The sequence below is a fragment of the Corvus kubaryi genome, unplaced genomic scaffold, assembly GCF_017639235.1.
Source record: "Corvus kubaryi isolate FWS band 111438036 unplaced genomic scaffold, C.kubaryi_AGA036_p1.0 37308, whole genome shotgun sequence".
NCBI lineage: Eukaryota > Metazoa > Chordata > Aves > Passeriformes > Corvidae > Corvus > Corvus kubaryi.
In genome coordinates, this window is record NW_024581096.1 from 10,934,395 (window position 1) to 10,958,749 (window position 24,355).

A 24,355-nucleotide genomic window follows, 5' to 3' on the forward strand; every position below is an offset into this window, starting at 1 on the left:
CTTTTCAGGATATCTGGATTATCATATGTGAGGTAACTGCGACCAATAAATTGTGGGATTTCAATTGCTTCTGTAATGGCTGAGAAGTAAATACAAAAAATTAAGAAGCATGTCAGATAGCTGACATGGAAATGGAAAGAAAAAGAGACAAGGCTGTTTTATTGATTTACTCCTGCAGTGGCAGGTACCTGCCAGTGGCACAGACTGAGCTGAACCCACACTGCTTCGCAAAAAGCCACTGCCAGTTTTTACCAAAATGTAGGGGCAGTAGTTAAGGGAGTTTAAATTGCTGACAGTCCCTCTGTTTACAGCATTCCTGGCACAAGCCTAATGTATTGCTCCAACATAAATGGTAGTGCAGAAGAATATGAAGTATTGGGAAAACATTGCAAATTTTATCTTTACCCCCGTTTCCACATTCCTCAATTCTCCATGTGGTTCAACGCTCCCCCCTGCCAAAGTTTATGCATTAACCACCCGTGTTTATAGACTCCCCAGCTCCTAACAGAGCACCATATGCAGAGCACATTAGGAACCTCTCACCCTGCAAAGGGAGGCTGAGAGGCAGCACACACAACCTGTTTCCTCTTTCAGTGTATGTGACTTTGCACAGAGTGGCTGCTGCCTGCTCAGAGCTCACCCCTGGGGTACAGTGTGGGGGGCAGATTATCTCCAGGGAGGACTTACGGGGTGTTCCAGATCACTTTAGGTCTGAAAGCAACTGAGACTACACTAAAGGCTGCATGGCAGAGGCTGTAGAGCCCCTTGGTGTATTCAACACTGCAGTGCGGCCTTGGGGGTTGTTTTCTGTGTCCCCCATACAGCATTTCTCTAGGGACAGCCCCAGGTACCCCTGTGGTGTATGACTGGGACAGTGGCCCACATCGGAGCCAGACCTGGGGTTGGTGCACTTCTGCCCACATATATCTCTGGCAATATAACTCAGCTGTGTGACATAAATCACTGAACATCCCTGATACAGAGCCCCTCACCAGGCTATGAGCACTGGCCTGAACAGATTTTTTTGCTGAGTGAACACCCTACAGCTTGTTGCTGATCTCCCATAATTGGCTGCTGCATTAATACAAGCCAGTTGTATAAATTACCGAAAATAGATGCCTTCATCCTATTTTCTTCCTGAAGAATAATCCCTTCAACCACAGCTAATCCTATCTATATAAATTTCAAGCTTTCCAGGGCAAAGATGCTTGCTTTCTTTATGCAACACAGGGTCTGCCTGGGCTTTTAGACCTCACTGTGACACAGATATGCAACAATTGGTGTAGTCTGGCAGACAGCAACAGCAATATGAAATTTAGCTCTAGGTGCCAAGACTGGGAATTTTAGATAGTGACAAATGACTGTTTTCATCCATAGTGAAATCTGGAAAGCTGCCTAATGTGTCTAATGTCCAGGCCATGTCCAGCCTGAAGCCTGCCAACATCGTTCAAGACTGCAAAAGTTGTGTTACGCTGGCCAAACACTTCTCACCAGGTCTGACACTTTCTGCACTGGACAGCCTCTGACAGCAGCAGAGCATGGAAGGAGCCCTTGTTCCCCCATCACATCCTGCACTAGAGCCCCAGTGCTCTTGCCTGCAGCAGGGGAAGGTGCCTGTGTTGTGCACCAAGCCTTGCCTTTGCCAGAGTACTCTGATTTCCTCCACGGGGCTTAATGGGCATTTACCTCTGCTTGCTCTCCATTTGTTTCACTGACTCTGACTTCTTTGCAGAAAACCAAGCAAATTTTAGCAGTATCCTCGATGCATCCAGGATCTTTGCAGCTGGTAGGGAGCTGGGCCAGTCAGGAGATCTAGGACTAAACACCTCCATTCTTTGCTCATCACCATTCAGCAGACAAGCACCAACGCTCTGATGGAAGCAGGAGTAAGCTCTGAACTGCAGGGCAGCCTGAAGTCACACCACAAAACCCTCAGCCAGCTGCCTGGCTCCTCTGCTCTGCAAATACAGGGACCAGCTCTACAGCCCCTGTTCTGAGCTTGGCAAATGCTTCAGATGCAGTTTGAAATATCAACAGCACAATATTTAAGGAAGTACTGTATAACCCTAGAAGATATTTTAGCTTTATGACAGAAACTTGCCAGGCTTAATGGAAACCCAGCATCCAGACAAACACACAATGACAGAGCAGTTTTCACGTAATTTGCAGTACTTACTGTTGAGGCAGTAACTTCCACACTCTGCAGTGAGTCAGCACAAAACAAAACAAGAACATTCTGGGTTTATTATTCTAAAGCTTAAAAATCTCCCATAGTCCAGTTTCATGCCCACTTTTCTGCAAATGTGTAACCCCCCACCTAGCACTTGCATAAATGACTACAATCACCTATGAAGGTAGCACCGGTTTTATTATTGGTTTGCCCAAGTATGTATATTTTTCTGCTCAAAACACACAAAGGTACAGACAGGTGGGACCAGTACCAAACCCTTCTGCTAGTCCTGCTTCTCAAACCCCAGTAACTCATCAGGTTTTACTCAGGGATCAGCTCTAGACAAGGGAAAACAAAGGTTTACTGTTCTATCCATCTTACGGTTAAAGTATAAAAATACCTTTAGCACTCCCACAGCTTGGACAGAAGATATAAAACTTAGCAATGCCAGCAGAAACTCTATTGAATCTTCAGCTAATGAACCATTACGATATGAATCAATATCTCATATACCTCATACCAGCATTACTTGAGCTTTTAAGTGGTGTGTATAATTTTGAAGAATGTGGTGCAGTCTTTTACGAGCACTTTGCTTTTTAGGGTTTTTTACAGCAGCCTGCCACCAAGAAGGTTGGAGACAGCACCTTCACCCCACATACCTTCTGAGTGCACTAACTAAAACCCTGTTGCGAAACAGAAGTGGACACAGACATGATCTCACCTTAACCATGTCTACACTCCTGTAGAGACACAGGTAAGGATAATTTTGAGGAATCTGTTTCAGGTGGTTCTCCTCAAGGCTGTCATGGACTGAGGTTCAGGAGCGATCTCCTTGATCTCTGCACATCTATCAGAAAACCCTTCAATTTTTGGTGGCAGCTGAGGCTGCACAAGTGCAGGGAGGTTGGGCTGCACCTGAACAGGAGCCAGAGGGTGCAGGAACAGAAACCAGATGACTCATGCTTTTGGACACTCTTAAAAATGAATAAAGGTTGGATTCACATAGGAAGCACCACCCAGGATCTGGCTAAAGGCAAAAGGTTCTTCAGACTGTCTCTGAGAGCCTGGACATCCACTGAGGTGACAACAGGGAGGACACACCAGCCAACTGGCAGCAGTGCTGGTACTATGAGCTTGGACACTGCTCCCTGGGCTCAGCACAGGCCAGGAGCCAAGCAGAGGCGAGGAGCTGCGGCTCCAGAACTGCACAGGAACTCACCAAATGGGCAGGCAGTCACACACCCAGGCTGCAAAGCATTCCCTTGACTGACTGCCCCGGGAGATGTGTCAGTATAGCTGCAGATACCATCTTGAAGTCAGGAATTTAGCACCCTGTACATACCTAGAAAGCCAAAATCCCAGTTCTCCCTCCTCCCTACAAAAAAGCCAAGGTAAATGACGTTGTTTCAGCTCTTAGTTAGACCACAACAACGTAAGCAAAGGGGTTTCTTGCATTGTATTTTAATACGACACTTTTGTTCTAAGATATTGTCTGTTTTGAAGAAAAGGACAATCTATTCATCACAATTTAACCAAAACCACTACATTTAACTTTGAAGTTTATGCCTGTGAGAAATGAAGCAGTGGGTGAAGACAATAATGTCAGCCAGCTCTTCTGAACTGAGTTTACTGCTGCATTACAAAACCTTCCCCTAGGAGTTTTTCAAGATCAAGCTTGACAGAAGTGAAACGTCTCCATCTAGTGGAATAACCCAAAGCACACTTTTTAAACCCTTTCCATGCAATCTTATCACTTTCCTGACTCTAAAGTTTGAACTGTTACAGTGGCTCCAAAGAAAAGAGAGTAATGTGCATGTGGATGAGTCTTCCTCCTTGGTGGTCTGCTTCACCCCACCAGAGCAAGATCTCTGCAGATGGTGAAATTACCAGCAGAGGAGTCAGTGTCTAAAACAGGAATAGACCTTTCTGTGTGTGAGAACAGAGCTTGCTGTCAGCTGTATGGAGGATAAAATTACAAGAGTTATCCATGCTCACGCTTCAGGATGTAACATAACTGCTGGCTGGAGGACCCTGGCAGAAATTCCCCTACTGTATAGCACTGCACAATTAAGGAGGTGTATGAAGTGTTACTGTTTAATGTTGTTCACCACAAGCAACCAGATACCAGGTTGCTATCTATGGATCCTAGCCTTGTGCTGGGATAACAGTTACTACATTCCTAAATAACTAAACAAATTCTTCCCTAGATACAGGGAAAGTGTACAGATATAAGGGGAGCTCTGGCCTCTGGGGTTTCTATTTAAAGGGATGTGTACAGCAGTGGTTGTAGATGCTAAATCTTCCTTATTTTTCTGATCAGCTCCAGAACCCTGGGTTGATATCCAGCCATTGTTACCTTTTTGGCAATGTTTCCCATCAAAGCCCAGGGGACAGTCACATTCATAGCTGTCCTTCTTGGGAATGCAGGTGCCTCCATTTGCACATGGTGAGGTCACACAGGGGTGGGCAGCATTGCCGAGGTTGATTCCAAAAGTGAAATCCTGTTTCACATCAATTGTCCGGTCATTCAAGATAATCTATGTGTTAAAAAAAATTTTAAAAAAGTGTGAAAACACATTGTAAAAACTCCCACATTCAGAGTATCCTCCTGCTAGTTAGAAGATTCCTCTGAAAGACTTCAGAGAAATGTAACTTTAAAAACTTGGCCCAAATCCTATTTCTTGTGTGTTTTCCAGTTGCAGAGGTCCAACCCACACTTTTGCTCCCCCAGTCCACTGGAGATTAATCTCTTTTGGGTCTTGGGAAACAGCCTTAGGCAACTCCTGTATGCGGTGAAGCTGTGTGGAATTTACCAGGCTTGTGCCTGAACACTGGTGCAACACTTTGTAGCTGAACCATCAGCTAGGATGGTAAAATTAGATGAGCGCTGCTGAGGAAAAGCATTTCTGAGATCAGAAAACCTCCCAGGAGATGAGTGTTGACAACAGAAATACTAAGCAGAACAGCTTGTTTTTCATATTTACTATTGCTTTCTAGTATCTCATCTCATCTGAAAGAAGCTAGAGTTAAGATGAATGAAAAACATAAATAATGACTTCACAAAACTGTTTATATATAAATGGAAGAGAACTGCTAAATGCTGGGATTTTTCCAGTATGTCAGGAGCATATGTTCTCCAAAATAAACCTACATTGGTATAATCTCAGCTGACATCTCGGGAAGAGAGATTACATGAGGGCACAGCATCTGATCTCAGCTACATCAAAATAAGTACATCTTAACAAACAATAGATTTTAAGGCCAGAATTGAGAAAGGTAATAGTTGCTCTGGCTCCTGCATAATTCAGACTATGCACCCTAGGGGATCCTACACAGAGAAGGGGTTTCATCAAGCACAACACAACTCCAACAGCAGAAAAACATCCAGTCTTGTCATGTAATGGACCAGGGAAGACTCCCTTATGTTTTCAGCTCCTTTCTAAATTTTGACTACATTATTCCAGAGGCTAACAAGTCTCCACTCACAAAAACATGTCTTTTGTTTCTGGTTTTAAACTTATATTCCGTTTCCAGCCCTTGTTTCTCACCACATCTTTTTCTGCACAATTCCAGCACCATGTATCCAAAGAAATCTCATCTTCGTGCAGGAACTAGAACGCCATAATAAAGTCACTTCTCAGCCTTATCTGACTAAACTATATAGATTGTGATCTTAGGTCTTTCTATATGCTGCATATTTTCCAGTACTTGGTGATGTTTGCAGCTCTATCTCTATAGTTCTCCAAAATCCTACTCTGTGTGAAGCAGGCAACTAAATGTTCCCAGTGCCCAAAAGGCATGCAACATTCTTCCTTGACATCCCATTCATGCCTCTGAGAATACAAATACACCTTGCTAAGTACATCATAGAGATAAGTGCTCACACTCTGCATTTCCCAATCCTTATCAGTGCCTTTACTCTAGCTACAACACCTCACCTTGTAACTGTAACCTGTATTCATTGCTACTAGGCTATCTTGCAGCCCAAAATAGATTGTGTTTAGTCAAATCTACCTTCCCAATGATGTCGTGTGTCTGACCTGTTCCCATCACTATTATTCACTACCTCAGTTCTCCTTAACTTCATGTTTTCTGCTGGACAGCTGACAAAGACAGTACAAAATGTCAGATCAAGTGATGAAACCACTTACGCTGACCTACCATTACTGTTATGTCGTGGAGCAATTGTTAACATGACCCACTAGAGAGTTTTAAATTTTTTTTAATTAAAACTATTATTAAAATTTTGGGTTTATTTGTTATTTCTTTTCATTAATCTGATGCAATAATTCACACTTATAAAGCTGTGAGGATTCAGGGCCAACCTTCCAACTTTATCCAAGCTATTTTAAGTATGTTTAGAAAGAAAAATGTGAGTTCAGTTTGAACTTTCATTGGATTACTTACTAGGACTGATTATGAATTTACATTATCTAGAAAGGAACTGCACTCATGCTCAGCTGACCACATGGGAACATCATCCCTAATGTCTGCTAACAATGTAAAACAGCTCCTCCATTCATGTGCCCCACATAAAATTGTAAGAGGGGAGAGCAGTAAGGTATGCATCTCCATTGTGGTGTAAGAATGCACTAGGTGGACTTTTCACTGTGAAATAATAATTTAACCACTTCATGGTGGGTTCCTGAAGTGAAATCCTAGATTATTTTGATTATTGCCAGCTGAATATGGGCAGGTTTCCACATAAAGCATGCACTGGATGCAACAGAAATTAATGCCCCCAGTGTGTTTCTCTGGGCACACACCTTCTGGATGCTCCCACTGAAGGGTCTGAGGATCCCAGAGTTCTTCTTCACATCATCATAATTAGGGACTCCACCAATAAATATTTCAGAGCTGCATTTAATCTGTGTAAAAGCCCCCTGCAAGAAACATAGAATAAGATTTTATTAGAATAGCTGGAACCAGGCTTGTATCTTCAGACTAGCCTACATGAGTTGTTACAGCCCTACTTTAGATCTTACAGCTTACTTCAATGCCTCTTCTTTGTACAGTCCTATCAAAAAAGCCATTGTAGGACATTCTCAACTGACTTGATGTTATCCCAGTCAGAAGTAGCTGAAAAATCTCAAGTATTTCAAAACGGCAATACTGAAGGAGGAAAGAAAGGAAACTGCCTCATTGTGTTTTCTGATTGCACAATTAGCTTTATTTGCAAAGACTTGAGGTACAAGGATGTAAATCTACAACCAGCATGAGGTTCTTAAAGCAAATCTACAACCAGCATGAGGTTCTTAAAGCTAAAAAACAGAGCAAAGTTCATGCAACAGAAACTCATTCAGTTTCCAACATCTAAGAGATAACCTACTATAAGTTATGGGGCTAAACAAAAGAAACACTGAGTTTGCATTAATTACCAGCAGCAGTTGCTCAGGATACCTGATGGGAATATTCAGGGTCCTGGAGCAAACTGAAAGACATTTAACAGCTCAAGACAGAATAACTGTGTAATTCCAGTCCTGCAGAAGCTTCTGTGCTTTCATGGTTGGCTGCTCCCAGCCACTCTCCTCCTGGAGCACTGCACTGCAGCACTTAGAAGAAAAAAATGGGATTGTTCATCTTAACCCATCTATCTAAAGAAGTCTTGAGTGCTTCAGTCAAATGTTTCTCACTCAATTTGTTTCCTGACAGACAACTGGAATTTCAGTTTATTTAAATTTTTGAAGAAAAGTCAAAGCTTTGATAAAAGTTTCCCAGTTTGCTGAAAAGCCTGCTATGGGATTTTTCTGCTATGGGATTTTTCTTCCATGGGATCTGGAGTCTGGTTTTCTGTCTGCACTCTCCACTAGGAAAGAATAAAAGACATTTTCTATGGAGGTCTAGCCACGGGTTCTATCAAAATAGAAAATGTACCTCTGTGCATGCATTTGAGTGCTTAAAGTGAATATCCTGCTCGGTACAAGTACAATTTCACTTTATTACAAATTTGACTCACTGTGATCACTTGGTGAGCAAAGAAAAAAAAGCAAGTCATCAACTGTCTGATTATTCCAGCTCCTACTCTGGCCTGCAAATTATTTTTGCAAGAAGAAGATGACAAAGAAACAATTTTCTTGTGGCCTACCTTTCCAGGACAATATTCAAAAAAGAGGTTAAAAAAAGATTAGGCACATACTTTTCAGCATCATACTTTTCTAAATTACACCTCTCACAGTGCACACATTGCTCAACAGACTTAGCCACAACAAGTACCAAGAAAAGAACCTCAGGAACATATATGAAGCAGACACAAAAATGTGAGTCCAGTTACATGTCAGGAGCAGGTACAGTCAGATTTCATCTGGATCCCTGACTTTACAGGGATCCTTGTCCTCAGAGGGAAGACCTTATGCACAAATTCCCAGCTCTGGGCTTAAGAAAATGTTGCCCTAATGTGCGTACTGTTTTAAGCTAGCAAGAGCTTTGAGAGCAGGCTGTGCAGTCTACCACACAATCATTTTACAGTTCAACAGCTGCATTCAAGACAAGTCTGCCGTAAGCTCACCTCTGCCATCCCTTCCACTGGCTTCTGTTTGTCCACTTGTAGGATACCATTCTTTGCCGTGCGGGACACTCGTAATTCGTGCCAATGACCCAGACTGACAGGTTCTTCGCTCCTGTTTTAAGGGCAAGAAAATTTTCAAACACGTAACACTGTGCCTTTCTGATACTCCATAATGTTAAAAAGTCAAGTCCTCTGGGATGATTTTCTGAATAAAAAATAAGTATCAGCCACTATGATTCTTCCCTTATAAGGAAGTAACAATCTTCTGAGCAAAGACCATATTTCCAGAGCAAATAACAAGCACTCTATTTTTATTTATAAATGAAACGCTATCATCAGCACACACTTTAGCTACCTCTGTGGTAGTTTTTCTGCCCAGTCATTTATAACATGTAAAGATGAATTTTTGTCTCAGCTGTACATCCTCATTTCACTAGAAGCTTCCCACTTAATGGTTGGTCTAGCCCCACATTCTTCATCCTCTTTTAAAACAGAACTACTTTGTGTTGGCTTATCAGTTCTATTTACGCATCCTGTTACATTGAGATCTACACACACACATGTGCGGCCCGTACGCTATACATAAAACGGAAGTAATTAGAATATGACCCTAATGATGTGATGAGATCTTGGCTAGGAACAATAATCCCCAGTTGTGCAAAGTATTCACCAGTCTCAAAGGAAGCATTTTTAAACCGTTCTTACAATCTTTACTGGCGCAGCACTTATACGAATAGCAGCCTGTATGAAGGGCAAAACCACATTCCCCTTCACAAGTTCTGTAGATCTTTGTATCTTGTTTTCAAATGTCATTTTACTACACTGGCTAAAGCATTTTATGTCTAAATGAGATGTTGCAGCCTTTCCTCCAGGAGGACTGGAAACTTGTGTTTGATGACCAGGCAAGCTGGAAAAATCAGAACCGTGTTATCTAGGACCCCTAAGACTTTCTAGCTTCCAGTGAAAAAATACAGAAGTTCTGGGAATGAAATAATGTTTTGTATATTCAGGATACTTACATTTAAAAATAAAAATCTCCCACATTTTGAAATGAAAAAAATGGAAAAAAAATGTAATTTGAAATAGTGAGTCAATAGTGATACACATACTGATTAAAAACTTACATAATTTTGAAAATGTGACAATAGCAATTTCTTTTTTTCTTAACTATCAATATCAGTTTTGAAACCTTTCTGCCGTATTTTTTTTTGATACTTTAAACTTTCTTAAAGTTCATTTTTATCTATTTTGATGATGCTGGCAATATTACTTGACACTTCTGAATGACACTTTGTTCAGAAAACCTCCATAAAAAATACCATCAAGCAATGCCAGTCGTTTCTCCTCATTCTTATGTAGCACCATTTAGGGTTTAACTATCTTGGTTAAATCAATAGCTAAGGGAATCTAATCACCTTGAAGAAGTCAATGTATACATATAAAAGAACCAGGTAGATTTGGCTACATAGTAAGCAGCAATACAAACATCATCTCCTCTGCTGCTTAGGCCATCATCATGCTAACCTTCCTGCTTTGCTAGATTTAATTACAAACAGGGATGATTAAGCCTAGCAGAGTCATCACTTCAGAGCTGCAAGCTATTTCTTGGATTCAGGGGTTTTTTGAAACCAGCATGGGTTTTGAAACACTTTCATCCAGTGTTTGAACACTCCTGCCTCTTCATGTGCTGGGAGGTTACTTTGTCCCATGTAAACCAAAGCTTAAAAAATACACCAGATCATGAAGATCACAATCCTGTGAATGCTCAGCCTAGGAGAATCCCAGGGAAATTCCTCTGAGATAGTTCAGTGCTCAGGTTCTGCATCTGTCCACCCATTCAGCATCCCTTCTCCCTGTGGAGCCCTCAGAGCACACTGTGCTGCTTCCATCCCAGGACACATCAGGAAAAACAAACCTTCACCAGCAACAGCTCTCCTACTGCTGCTGCTGACGTACAGAGATAAGCTTGCCTCATCCTAATTATAAAGACATTATGGCTGTGTTCTGATTATATTATAATATCTAACAGCCTGGTAGTTCTATGGCAGAGGTATCAGGATGACCAGAGCTACACCTCCATTAAAGACAAAGGGTAGGCATGAAGCAGTATGATGAAGACAGACTTTTAAGTGGACATTGTCCAGGCAGGCATGAAAAACAGGGAATCTATTTATCTTATTTAATCACTGACAGAGCTGATGACAGGGTGCGAGTTGCACATCTTTTCTAGAAAAAAGAGCTAACAGGACAACCTGACAACTTTCATGAAGCCTGATGGTCTCACGAGTCTCACCCACCACTCTGCTATCTCACCACACTCTTTTTCCTCCAGTGCATGTAGTTCAGGCATTAGCTAGCATCCAGCTTGTTCTTCTGCTTTCCAACAGAAAGAGGCAGTTTCCACTCCCAGGCATATGCTTGTGGCTCTCGCCACATTTTATAACCCTACATATCAATTAAACTTTAGTACAAGGTGTTTTGAAGTGCTACAGCATTCTTGGAAGAAAAAAATTTCTGCTTTATATCTTACGGTTGCCAGTAACAGGAATTAGAAGGCTGCAATCAGTAAAGATTGAAGGCTTTTGTATGAAGGGCTATTCTGAGTTGGAGAAAAGGTCTCCAAAATCAGCTATTTCTGCCACTTTTCAGCAAGAGAATAGAATAGGGCAAATATGAAGTGATTCTTCCTTTGATATATCCTCCCAGCTTCTGGCAACTTGTCATTTAGCAATTTCCTGAGTCAGAGGCTGCATCCGTACAATTGTGTTTGATCTCCCTCAATGGATCTTTCTTCAAATTTGTCCAATTTTTTTTAACCTATTTATAGTTTTGGCATCTGTAACTTGCTGTGACAATTAGTTTCCACAACTTATTTATGTGCTGTCTGAAAAAAAAAAAAACCCAAACCCAAAGAAAAAAGTCTTATTTTCTTTGATTCCTTATTTTCTTTTCATATTGAAAAAATACAGAATACTCATTAATCTTCATGTCATTCATCATTTAAAAAACTCTATCATACTTCCACCAAACTCTTTCTTTTCCAGGCTGAAAGGTCTTGCTGTATTTTGTGGAAGCTGTTTCATTCCCTCTCCTGGATCTCAAAACTACTCTTTTAAATTTTGCTAATTTCTTTTGAAATGAAGTGACCAAAATAGCAGCAAGTTTTCAAGACAGGGTGCATTGTGGGCTTTAGCAGAGACAGTCTTCCTTATTCCATTCCTAATAGTCCTCTGCATTGTACTTAGGTTTCTGTATTTGTCTCTGAGCAGTCTGCTGTTGCTTCCACAGAACTATCCATGACGGCTCCCGGATCTTTCTCTGTCTGACAACACTAACTGTTTTTCCACAGCTGTGCATTGTTAGGCTTGTGCATTATTTTGCATTTGCTCCCTTGAAATTTCATCTCTCATTTTGTCATCTGAATGGGTTTGTTTGCTTGAGTTCTCATTCAGTATAAAATCAGTACATTTCCCCTAATCACACTAGAGTCAAAATTCCTGATGTCCATCCACAGGAATCATTGGTATGCAAGACTTGCAGACAATGTACACATTTTGCATAAGCTTTATATAGATCATTTCTAAATATCAGGTCAGCCTGGTCAAACTGGCAGCCTCCTGGGCCATATCCAAGATACTGAGTACCTCTGTTCAGCCCAGTGCCTTTTCAGAAAGCCCGGGAACAGTTGCCCAGCGACTGGGCATTCAGTTACACAGGGAGAGGGAACAGCATTTTTGAGGCATTTCATTGCTTCCATCCTCCTAGACATTAATTTTAGGATGCAATGAGTCATTCTCAGAAGGTCTGTATGGGAACCTGGGTGACCAGTTTAAACCACATTTTTATCTTTTAGACAGCTTATGTTATAAAAATTGAATACTAGCCCCAGGTCCCCCAGAAAACAGCACTGTGAGGAAGTGTTGGGACCTGGAGGTGTATCTTCCTGCGCCACCTCCAGCCTGGCACCTACCACTTGGAATGGGAAACCAGGAAGGAGGATGCTTACAGAAGTGCCCAAGTGTGAAATCCTGTGGCTAGGAAGTATATGCATAAAACATTTACAGATCCCCTAATTAGCTATGGTGCAATGTCACGGGGGCAAGAAGGGAATTACTGCAGTACCATACAGACACAAATGTAACATCTGCAGTACGATAAAGCACAAAGCTTTGAAACATAAACTGATGTCTCCTTGACCACATTTCTGGTGCTTTTGTACTTCCTTAGAAGTAGGCACTAGAGACCAAGGGGCTCGCACACCTCATCCTAGGCTGTGTGTCTTTCCAGTCCACTCCTCTCCTCGATCAGCACCCTGGCACTTTGGGGAAGGAAACATGAGCAACACCATTTACCTGATAACAGCCGTTCCCGAGCCACAGTCGAACCTGAACTCCACGTAGCCAGCCACCATGTTAATGGAGAGGAAGTCCTTGCTGTCTGTGTCATAGCTGTACAAAAGGATACCAGTCTCTAAATCTGGACGAAATGTCAGCTCAAACTCCATGAAGGAAAGGTAATTCTGTGGTTCCAAGGGCCAGGGTGTGCTAGCAAATGATCTTAAGGATTCGTTGAACTGAGGTATGGCCAAGGTGAGTGCTGGAAATCCAGAAATCATAAGCAAGTCACTTGAGGCTCAAACGACTGACCCCTACCAACCAGTGTTCCTTTTGTTAAATATTTAAAGCTAATCCTTAGCAAAACAACCTGAATTTTTTTCATCTAAATTAAAAATACTTTTTAATCCTACCCAATACTGCTTAATCCCTTCCTTTTCCAGGGATGTATCTGTACTATAAAGCATTGTGTACCTTTTCTTTAGTGATTCATAATAGTGTTTTTCAAATTAGCAAGCATACAGTGGGTGGTAGCATGAAAAGTTCTACAGCATAGAAAATAATGCTGCACACTTACTTTACTACTTGTATCTATGATTTTAGCAGGAAATTGACATTGTGTCCTTTACATTTCAAAATATACAACTGACACTGGTCAGAAGAAAAGTGGGTATTTTTTTAGAATTAATGTGCAGCTGTGGAGTGGTACATTATTTTAACTTCTGAGAAGGAATTTTGAGATGCTTAAGTACAGTTAGTTTAAATAAACAAAGAGGTTTGAGAATCACAGATTATGTAGAAGCTGGATGTAGCTCCAAAGCAGTAAGAGAAGGGTTTCAGCATGTGACTTTAAAAAGATGAAGTAACAAGTATTCTCTTCTGTCAGTGGAACAGGATGAGACCTCCTCAGCTGTCTCTAAGTGGAAAACACATTGAAACACTGAATAACACACAGAAAGAAATAGAGGCATTCCAGCATCCACTCACCTTCCTCACAATGATGACCTTTAAATCCAAGAGGGCAAAGGCAAATGTAAGAATCTGCTTTGCTTGCAGTACAGGTGCCACTGTTGATGCAGGCTGCCTCATCACAGATGCCACTGCTACACTCACCTAAACACAGGAGTCAGAACATTAATTTATCAGAGAAGTTTGTCAAAGATTTATTTGGTTGTTGGTCACTGCTACTAACCAACGCAGTTTGCTTTTCTGTCTAGATTCTTTCCCAATTTGTCAAATGGTGTGCAATTTAGACAAGGGAGCTTGATTATGAGTATTTTTTTTTAATATCAGACCAGCAAGAGACCTTAAAAATAGCAAAAAGTAGCCCTTACAAGCAAACCATGACAGATGTAACTTTCAATCATTCCCTGGATTACTTACTGTCTCCTCTTCTTCCTATTTACTTTCTCATAAAACACAAATTTCACTAGATTGTTTACAAGCACCATGCCTTGTTTAATTTCAATTCTCTTAAGTGCTTCTTCGTTCACTGTAAATTCATGCCATGCTGAGCATGGGAAGTGTTAAGCATCATCAACTAACCTTATTATCCAAAATGAGGTTGTCAACCCTCTTGTCCACACTAAAAGGGATCCACATCATCAACATATGGGCTTTTTAAGAAGCATCTCTACTATTCTGGCACATCAACTTAAGTAAGAAGGAGATTATTTCTTCTTGCTGGATTTTAGCTGAAATTCTAGAACAAATAAATTCTCATTTGCTCCTTAAAGCTGATATCTATAAAGTCAGATTATGCAACCATCAAATGTACATCTGATTGAAGTTCTTGTTGAATTTATTTTCTCCTTTATTTTACTTTCTGATCAAGTAACTCTCTCCTTGTCAATAGTAACAAACTGATTGTACACATTAAGAAGATCAAGTAAGACTTTGGTGGTGTACAACTGTAAGCACACCATTTGGAGGGGCGTAGTGTTTTGTGGCAAACTAAGAATTACACATTTATTTTGAGGTACATTTAAGCATCACTTCTGAGATGACAAAGGGTTCATGAGACAGCTCTGACAACAGTGTTGCAATTTGAGATGATTAAGAGAAGTCTTGAAAAACTACTGCAAGAAGGGGATATGCCCTTTTTGTTTTGTTTAAACACAGCACTCTGATTGCAAGCACAGTTTCCAGAGCAGGTCTCCACACATCTTCAGAAAGACACTGGTGTTTGTACAGCACCAGCTTTACGGTTTGAATTTCCATCCCACCGCCAGAAAACCACACACAAGTATGCAGATGTAAATGGCTGATGTGCTGGTCCATCCCAATCACTCTGCTGTCCACAGTGGAAAATAACCTTTTCTAACTAACTCAGGACAACTCACAGGTCATCTGGTACAACTCTGCCAGACTAGATTGTCTCATATTGCACATCTACAAATCTCCTACTAGGCCCATTTTTCATTGTATGGAGGGAAGATCTGAGTACAGCAGCCATGACACAGGACTCCAGAGCTAACCTGAGGAGCACAGACAAAACACGCAAGTCCCCGAGAGGGGAAAAAAGGCTCCTTCTCCATGGAAGGGGACAGTTACATCTTCCCCATGCCCAGCCATGGGATCAGGGCTGCTGGCAGTGCACATTGAGCTGTCTTTTTCCCTTCTGGTCTGCACTGTAATGGCCACAAGTGAACCAAAGCAGGACAGGTATCTTGTTGCTCAGATCCCTCATATACTCACCCGTTATCATGACACTGACAGAATAGCACTAGCTGTGTTTTATAGGCAAGGAAACAGATCCAAGACATGTGTGTAAACAAGGATCTCTGTGCATCAAGTGAGAAGACACAAACAGAAAACCAAGACAATGCTCATCTTTGCTGCATCTGCTGCAGTGCTAATCAATGTTGGCAGTATGTTCAAACAGATCAGAGAAACAGAAAAGAACAAGGAAGACAACGGCAACAGGACCAGTCACAGGATCACTGGTTTGAGAAACAGCTTGAACTGGAACAGTCTTGGTATTTAAGGACAGGCTGCTCTCCCAGTGTCCCAGTGACTTTTCACAGCCTTTGGGCCAGCACAAGTGACTTTGCTGAAGAGGCAAACCATAGGTGTGATGGCTGCATATGCTTGGCTGCAATGGCAGATGAAAAAGAAGGGAAACTGCAGCAGGAGTCCAGGGTCCTGCCATGCCCACTCCAAACCATGGCTGCTGCCTCCTCTGTTGGTCCCTCAGCTCACAGTCCAGTGGGACCTCTGCTGTGGCCAGAAGAGAGAGCACAGGGAGGGAAGGACCCCTCTCCTCCCCAGCCTCAGTTCTGTGATCCATGTACACAGCACCCCTGATTTATACACTGTGCCAACAGAAAAAAGCTTCAAGAGACTGACTGGCAAAAGTCATCCCTAAATCCTAGCAGAGTTTACTTGCAATTTTGTAAAGTTAAACCTACATGACCTATTGTTTGCAAGTCTCTTCTGGTACACTTTCATATAAATGTGTGCAGTCACACAAGGACAGTAAGGCTTTATCAGTCAGTTTCGAGTCACACATGGCAGAGCACAGCATTTATTTTCATTGATGTTGATTGTTAATGCAGTAGTATGTGGAGCATTCGTGGATGGGAATGAAGCTAGCTGCATCCTAAAAGGCAATAGAGATTAGGGCTCAGAAAAGTTCAGCAGGGCTTTCATCTGTCTAAATTCCATAGATTCTCACTCTATCATGAAATTACACTCTGCTTCCAAAATCTTACTCTTTTCAGCAACTGTTTCTTGGGACAGTCTGTTTTACCCCAATATTGCACAGAACTTTGGGCATGGTATCTAGAGAATACAGAGCAATTCTTAAGAAGTTTCTCATAATTTCCTTCTTGGGATGTCAAATGCACAGCTACAGAAGAGAAGAAAGATGACTTTGTGGCTGAGGCATGGCATGGAGATTCCAGCGACATGGAATCTATTTCTCGCTGTTACCACTTGCCTTCTGTCTTGGGTTTACTCTTATTCTTAAACCATTTAGACTGGGAGATCATTAAAGCAAGGATTTTGTTGCCCTGCCTTTTTTCAAGTGCCCATTACATGGATGAAATAGATGAATAAATGAGACAGGACTAGTTAATTACCTTCCCTACTTCTCCATCTTTTACTCTGAGAATAGAAAATAATGTTACAATAACACTTCATAAAGCTGATGGAAGTATTTATTCCAAGCTATTTTTAAATCATACCATGACTCTGGATAGCAAAACAAAGGATGGCATACAGGAAAGCCTATATGCTTCATCAGTGATTGGGTGTAACACAGAAAGCCCTCTGTAACAGCCACAGGACTGCTGTGGGGCTGAGAGATTCATGTATTACTTTGGACAAGTGCAATGATGTCTTTAGGCAAAACACATTTAGTTGGGCCCATATTGTTTCAAATGCAAGCTCAGCATACACATAATTGATTTCTGATGACATGACTGTGTCAGTCAGGGGCATGAAGAGGTGTCCTGAGAGATGTTGGCAGAAATACCAGCACAGTTGTAATGATATCTGCAACACAGATCTTACTGTTTGCTCATGAAAATGGGTTCACTATTTACTGTGCACAGGAAGTGTGTCCACAAAGGGCTTACTTGTGCAGTGTGGTGAACTTTTCTACTATAGACTCAGCAAGAGCAATATGCAAAGGAACAGAGGAAAACCAGGCCAAAAATAGAGATCACACCTTCTACCTCTTAAACCTGGACCATCACTCAATTTGTTCCAGCAGCATAAAAGGTAGCTCTGGGTTAGTCATGGATTAAAGATCCCACACCATTACACTTACCCACGTCAGCACCACTGAGAGCTTTCCCTAATGGCCAGGGTCTCATATCAATTATCTTTCCATTGATGCTCAGTGACTGGACACAGCCCTGGAACCCGCGGTTGGTGCTGGTGGCCCTGACCAGCCAGTACACGCCGGGAGCACCGCCAACGTAGAAGGGAGTCTGGAATGTGATTTTGCTGTACTGGCCCTGAAGGGAGAGCAGAGTGCAATATGCTGCGTAACAGATACAACACAGGACAACTCATTAAGCCACAGTAGTTGACAATCAACTTCTTTCCTCCATGAAGAATCGTGGCAGGGAGTATGTGGGTTGTTCATTGGTAACTCCTTCCCATTAGTCATCCCCCAAATCAGTCCACCATTTGAAATCAACCTTTTTCACCTGCATCCCATCATGATAACATGAACTACTAAAAGCACAACAAAAAAGACTAAAAATCACTGTTTTGAGGAGAAAGTGTGGTCTGTCTTTTGCTGCAATTCCTTCGTTTCCTTTTGCCAAAAATTGCTTCTCTTCTAAACCCTAAGCCCTGAGGGACAGAGACCAATGAGATACTGTCTTTTGGACAGAACCCAGCAAGTGTTTAGCATTGAATAATAATGAAATGACAAAAAAAAAATAAAAAGGATAAAAACAAAGAAAAGGCAAAAGCCAGTAAAATCACAACTTCAGTAGTGTTCTGCTCACTTTGCCATTGCTAAATTTACTGCCCATCTCATTTTTTGGCTTTAACAAGCCTATAGAAACCTACACACACAAGTTTACTAGTATTGCTACAGTGCACAGGAAGGAACAAAAAACTTGAAAAACTAACACAACCTTTTTGGATCACTGAATCAAACTCCATGCTACTGTAGCCAACTGAGTCAAAATTCCTTCCACAAATTGCTCAAAATATGACTTTTGCCTCCTACTCAGCAGTTCTTTCAAAAGTCACGGACCTTTAGAAGAAAACACTCAAAATTCTCAGTTATTCGGGGCCAGTTTTTACCAACCTGTGCTTCTGACAGCCCCGACCTCTAGCCTAAAAGCTTTCTGGATTTTTCATCCCTGACCCGTTCCCATAGTGTTTATAACAATAAATTCTATCCCCATAGCCTGTATTTTGCCATGCTAAATAAGCTGAGGTTATTGGGTCTGCAGGTGTTCACTCACACAGTGCACTGCAGAAACTGTGCGCATCTCTCCTGATTCACATCTGCCCTTTGCATGGCCTCATAGCACTGGTAACAGCAACACATGATACACTGAAATTCTTTCCTCTGTCATTTCCAGCTGATGAGAACTCAATGCACTGCAATTTTTCCCTTCGGTGCCTGCACATGAAAAGGGAAAATAATAAGACGTCTGAAGCTGCTTTCTTTCAGGGCTATGGATGGCATGCTAATAGCAGCCATCAAAGGAAAGACATCTGAAACAATTTGCAACTGCCTTTCCTTCCAGTGCCTTAATTTTGTTTTCTGGCCCAGCAACAGATGAGCAAGTCAAGGCATCCTTCTCCATTATATTTTATCTTGTCAGCCTTGTATGAGCTTGCTGGTGTTAACAAAAGTCAGGGCAGAATGTCTATCTCCATTACTATGCTTAAATCTATGTCCAGAATTGTTGGGGTCCCTTCCTCCCTGCCATGTGGTCCTGGGAGAGGGGCCCTGGGGGGAGGCACGGGGTTTCCCTGCCCCTGGTCAGCCTCGTTCCCATTGGTTTTTTTGTGTTCCCTGCGCGGGCAGAAGGACCCTCGGGTCCCGTGATTGCCTCAGTTCCTCAGCAGAGCCCCGGCCATGTGGCTGGAGAAATAAACATCTCTGAAACATCTATCAAGAATTGGTCCATGTACATTCCTTTTCCACAGGCCTCGTTGATTGACACGCGTGTTGCAGTATCCATACTGTAACACAGAATATGCATGTAATTACACCTCTGTATACAAACCTTGTGTGGATATATGCATATTATACATAAATATATACTCATATACACATATGCATCTAATTTTTGTGTCTGAGGAAGCAGAGCAGCTCTCTGAGGTTTGAAAAAGAAAGCAATCAGGGACAGCAGCAGCTGTACAATCCAGTAAACTTCTAATAGCCTGTATTTGAGACTGGCATAGGGCAGCGGAAGAGTAGCAGAGCAAACATGGAGGACAACAGGGAAACTGTGATGGAATTCAGCCCTGTGCTATTTATCTCTGTGATTTCTAGACAACGTATTTGGAAGAATAATCTGTACACTGATCACTAAATGTCCTAACACCAATAAATAAAACTGCACCTTTCAAATCTGATCAGACTTCTGGTGGCAAGAAAAAAAAGGTCATTATAACCTTGAGAGACCCCAAGATTGAGCCTCAGGGGCAGGATTACCAACCTGAGATTTTCCTGTCACTGGAGCATTGTTGTCCATCCTGAGCCAGCCATTCACTCCATCTCTGAACAATGTGACACTGTGCCAGTTCCCCAGCTTGATTTTGTTTTCACTTGTTATGACTCCAACTCCAGTGCCACAGTTGAACCTAGGAGCATGAGACAGAGAGGGCAAGGTGACAATCTTACATTAACCAGATAACCAAAAGTTGGTTTTAGACTCCAAATACTCTTTTTGCGCTCTCTGTTCCACACTGCATATTAGCACAGGAAAATTAGACAGCAGGCCTAACATATGATCTGTTCCACGTTTCAAACTTCATTATCTATCTTTCTAACATGGAGAAGATTTTGCATTCTCTGTCCATACCAAGTGCATTGCTAAGCTTGCCAACAGCTGAAACTGTTTCCAGATGGAGGGTATTACAATCTGAGTTCCTGACATCACAGTAATTTCTCCTGGGAATTCTTCTAACTCCCTGGTGAAAGTGCTACATTAATAACTCCACTAGTCTGTATGAAACTCAGCACTGATTGACAGGAAAACCTCCAGGAGAGCTGAATGTGCACAAAATGTGCCATTTTTCCTGATTGTCATGCAGTGCAGGTGAACAGAAACACAACGAAGGCACATCACCCACTTTGTTATTCCCCATTTTCGAAGGACTCACCCTCACAAGTAAGGAGATCCTGGAAATACTCTTTCACTTGCTTCATATCTATCAGACTGCAAGAAACACTCTCCATCTTCATTTAAAAAAACCTGCAAGTCTCATCTAAACAAGGTATATAAGGTGAAGTTCCTGGCCCCCTTGCTGGCATTATATCCTTTATTTTGCTACATTATCTGCAAGTCTTTTGCTGTGAAGCAAAAACACTGACTCAATATACCATCAATACACCATCAGCTTGGCAAATACAGTGTCTCACTGGCATTTCTGGCAACATAGCTGTGAGCCCCAGACAAATGCCTTAAAGAAAACTGATCATTTTCCCTTTACACTGAGGTCTAAACAAAAGAGCTCAACAGGGCACATGTTCACAAACTAAAGGATGAGAGAAAAAAGTATTAAAGAACTCTTAAATAAAATTATACTGTCCATTTTGTGCATTATATGGGGCACAAGTCAAAGACACTGGAGATATTCATCACATATAGCGGTCCCAGGAGGCAGAAATAGCCCCTTCTCTTTACATCAGATTTAGGATGGAGGTTTTACCTGAACTGAAGGCTACGTCGGATAATTGCCAGTGACATAAAATCACCACGACCATGTTCATTTTCTCCACAGTACAGCAGCAAACCATCTTCGGATTCAGCCTGCAATCATTGTGTCAACATGAAAAATCAAAGCCTCACAATTGCAGACAAAAGCAAGCAGCAGTGGGGGACTTTTCATCATTTTTCAGATTGAGTTTTTAACTCGCAGAATCACAAAATGTTTGATCAGTTTTGAATCCTGCATTTGAAAAACCTAGAAAATCACTGCTTTAATGGTTAAACAATTTAAGACCATCTCTTAAAGTATGATACTACCAGACCTGAAAAAAAGCCTGGAAGTATTAAGGACTGTCAGACATGTCCCATATGAGACTCCTGAGTAAAAAGTCTAGCAAGACTGTCCTAGCAAGCCCAGTAAGTGTAGACACATCAGACTCACTGCACATGAATACATACGCCCTACTTCACTTGTTCCATGAGACTGACACTTCTCAAGCCAAACAATCTGTGCTGGCAGCATTTCTCCATATGTGTGCAGCAGCTGACACAGTGGCTTTTTGCTGCCGTCCTGCATTTTAAAATGAAATTGCCGGAGGAGGGTAAGATCACCACCGAGGCAACGCACTGCTGCTGCTTCAAAGACAGTCTCCTTCCCAGACTGTGAGGTTGGTGAGTCTGCTTTATATGGGAGTTGGGGTGCATCCAGGAGTTTGGCCACCTTCCCTAGAGGCAGCCCTACATGTTTGGCCCATAATGAACAAACAGCACTAACACTAGCCAGCATGGGATGTACCCCCACTTTAGACCTGCATTTTAAGTTGTATGTATCCTGAATATATTAATAGCCCATGTCCCAAATTTCAGAGGTGGAAAACAATGTCCACTTAAATCCTGCAGGGTGGGAAAGGAACTCTACATATAGGGCAGTGTTTTGCTCAGTATGACAGGGTCACAGTTTCTTGTCCACAAAAATACTGCATACTGTTTCCAAACTCTAATTCACAAAAATTCTGGGTATTCTTCAGCCTGTACCATATCCATGTGACAATAACCTTGCCAGCGTACATTGCTGCTAGTCCACAATACCACTATTACTAGTCCCAGGGATTCTCTCACGCAGTGCCTACCAATAATGGATGAAAACACTTCAGCTGCTTACAAACTTCATTTACATTCACTGAAGGTTAAGACAGATCTCTGCAGATGAAGGCTATGCACAGGTTCGCCATAATTACACTACAAGCTATACTGAAGCTTGTTCTGTTGTCCACTGCATCAGAATAAGTAAATAAAATTTAAAATGCCTATGTGAGAATTGCTTAAACTTACCCTGAATTCAAGGGTAATTTGAAATGTCTGATAGGATTTTTTCAGTGGTTCAAAGGTGATATATGAGTAGCCAGAGAACTGAGGATACTGGATACTAATGTCTGAAAAGCAAAGAGGGAAGCATGTTATTTAGCAGTTTTCTTCCATATAAAGATCAATATACACATTTAGTACTAGATAACATTAGGTGGCAATGAAAGGCAGAGTACCCCCAGAGACAACCATTAGTCAGCAGCAGTCAACAATCAGTTAACCTATTGCCTTGTCCTCCCACCACTTTTTACAGCTAATTCCTTTATTCCCAAGGACCTGGTGAACTTGGAAAGAAACAGGATACTGAGGGCCAAGTAAAGCCCAATAGTTTAATCAGAGAGTTCAGAGGAAATTTCTCCAGGTTTTCATCCTTGTTATAGAAGACAGAACCCATCAACTTTATATTTATCTTCTTTTAAGAACTTATTTAACAAAGAGAGGACAAAGTAATTTTCTGTTCTGCAGGATTACAAAAATATAGGTGGGAAATATGGCCAGACTCTAGGCAGCATTAGTCACTGCTGCTCCATAGCTGCTGCATCCAGCATCTGGAGAATCACTGGATGTCTCATAACAGCCCAGAAGCTTCCAGCACTTCCCTAAAGTCAGCCCAGGGCAGAAGCTAAAGGGAGTGATGGGGAGAAGAGAGTCCCCGCAGGCATCTTTCCAACCCTGGCTGCAACAGTGGCTCTTCTTATTGCTCTTGTCAAATGGCATTATAAACCCTCACTCTTTGCTGTCTTACGTTAAACCCTGACCCTGAGAGAAAATGAAAATCAGAGATGTCCTACTGCTAGCCACTGTCAGCTGTAAAATCACCTTTGCAGCTAATTTTCCTAAGGAGCACTGAGGACAGACGAAGTTTTTGCAGTGGATTTAAGCCTAATGAGGAAGGAAGGGTGAGGAGTCCTATTCCTCTTTGCTATTTGAATACTGAGTGTGTTTTTCTCACTCAGTTTTTGAATCTGGATAGAGTTCTCTCAGTGTTTTTGCTTGCAATGCATACATTTTAAGCTGAGGTGAAGGGGATTGGTGCTATAAACCTGAATGCAACTTCAGCAGAGAACAATTAACTCATGTCCTGATCACAAGCAGAACTGACTGACTTCAGACCAGAGTATCATGCAGCTGTTGACTGTGAATTCAGCTGCTGACTTTCCATTCAGATTAATATATTATTTAACAATATTGGCTACTGAAGATAAATTCAGTACAAAGGAGTATTGGCACATGATGCTTAGTCTGGAATAACACACTCCCCTGTGAAAAATGAAGGGTTTGGACTGATGTTAACAGACTGCTTTCCAAGTTGTATATGGCCATGTCAGTTCAAATAAATCCTCAACTCTCTGCACTTGATCAAGGCCTAAAATCACATCTGCAGCTGTTCCATGTCGCTGAGTCACAACAGATTGTTTTCAGAAGGAGCTCTCTTTGTTCCAGCACTCCAGTTTGGAGAAGACAAAGCACCTTCAGTGTCTGTATCCCTGAGGCATGACACTGTGCAACACGAGGTCTAACGTGACCCTGTAGAAGAAACATGGGTTCCCGATGCTCTGCTGCATGGCAGGGTCTTGGCAGATCAGATCAGCATGCAGTGGGACGGACAATCAGCTCTATGGAG

At 41.8% G+C, this 24,355-nt stretch overlaps 1 protein-coding gene across 4 annotated transcripts in view; it reads right to left on the minus strand.

Annotated features, from left to right (window-relative positions):
- EGFLAM (EGF like, fibronectin type III and laminin G domains) overlaps positions 1-24,355 on the minus strand; it is a 79,266-nt gene that overhangs the window by 7,371 nt on the left and 47,540 nt on the right. For 3 of the 4 annotated variants that reach the window (XM_042028463.1, XM_042028465.1, XM_042028461.1), the window contains exons 10-20: positions 22,699-22,799; positions 21,368-21,468; positions 20,152-20,296; positions 17,784-17,973; positions 13,997-14,122; positions 13,028-13,271; positions 8,676-8,787; positions 6,937-7,053; positions 4,527-4,707; positions 2,177-2,200; positions 1-79 (exon numbers count right to left, since the gene is read on the minus strand). In XM_042028463.1, the coding sequence (XP_041884397.1) occupies positions 1-79; positions 2,177-2,200; positions 4,527-4,707; positions 6,937-7,053; positions 8,676-8,787; positions 13,028-13,271; positions 13,997-14,122; positions 17,784-17,973; positions 20,152-20,296; positions 21,368-21,468; positions 22,699-22,799 (1,420 nt within the window). The remainder of the gene's footprint in view (positions 80-2,176; positions 2,201-4,526; positions 4,708-6,936; positions 7,054-8,675; positions 8,788-13,027; positions 13,272-13,996; positions 14,123-17,783; positions 17,974-20,151; positions 20,297-21,367; positions 21,469-22,698; positions 22,800-24,355) is intronic. The other variant, XM_042028462.1, reaches the window with a different exon arrangement.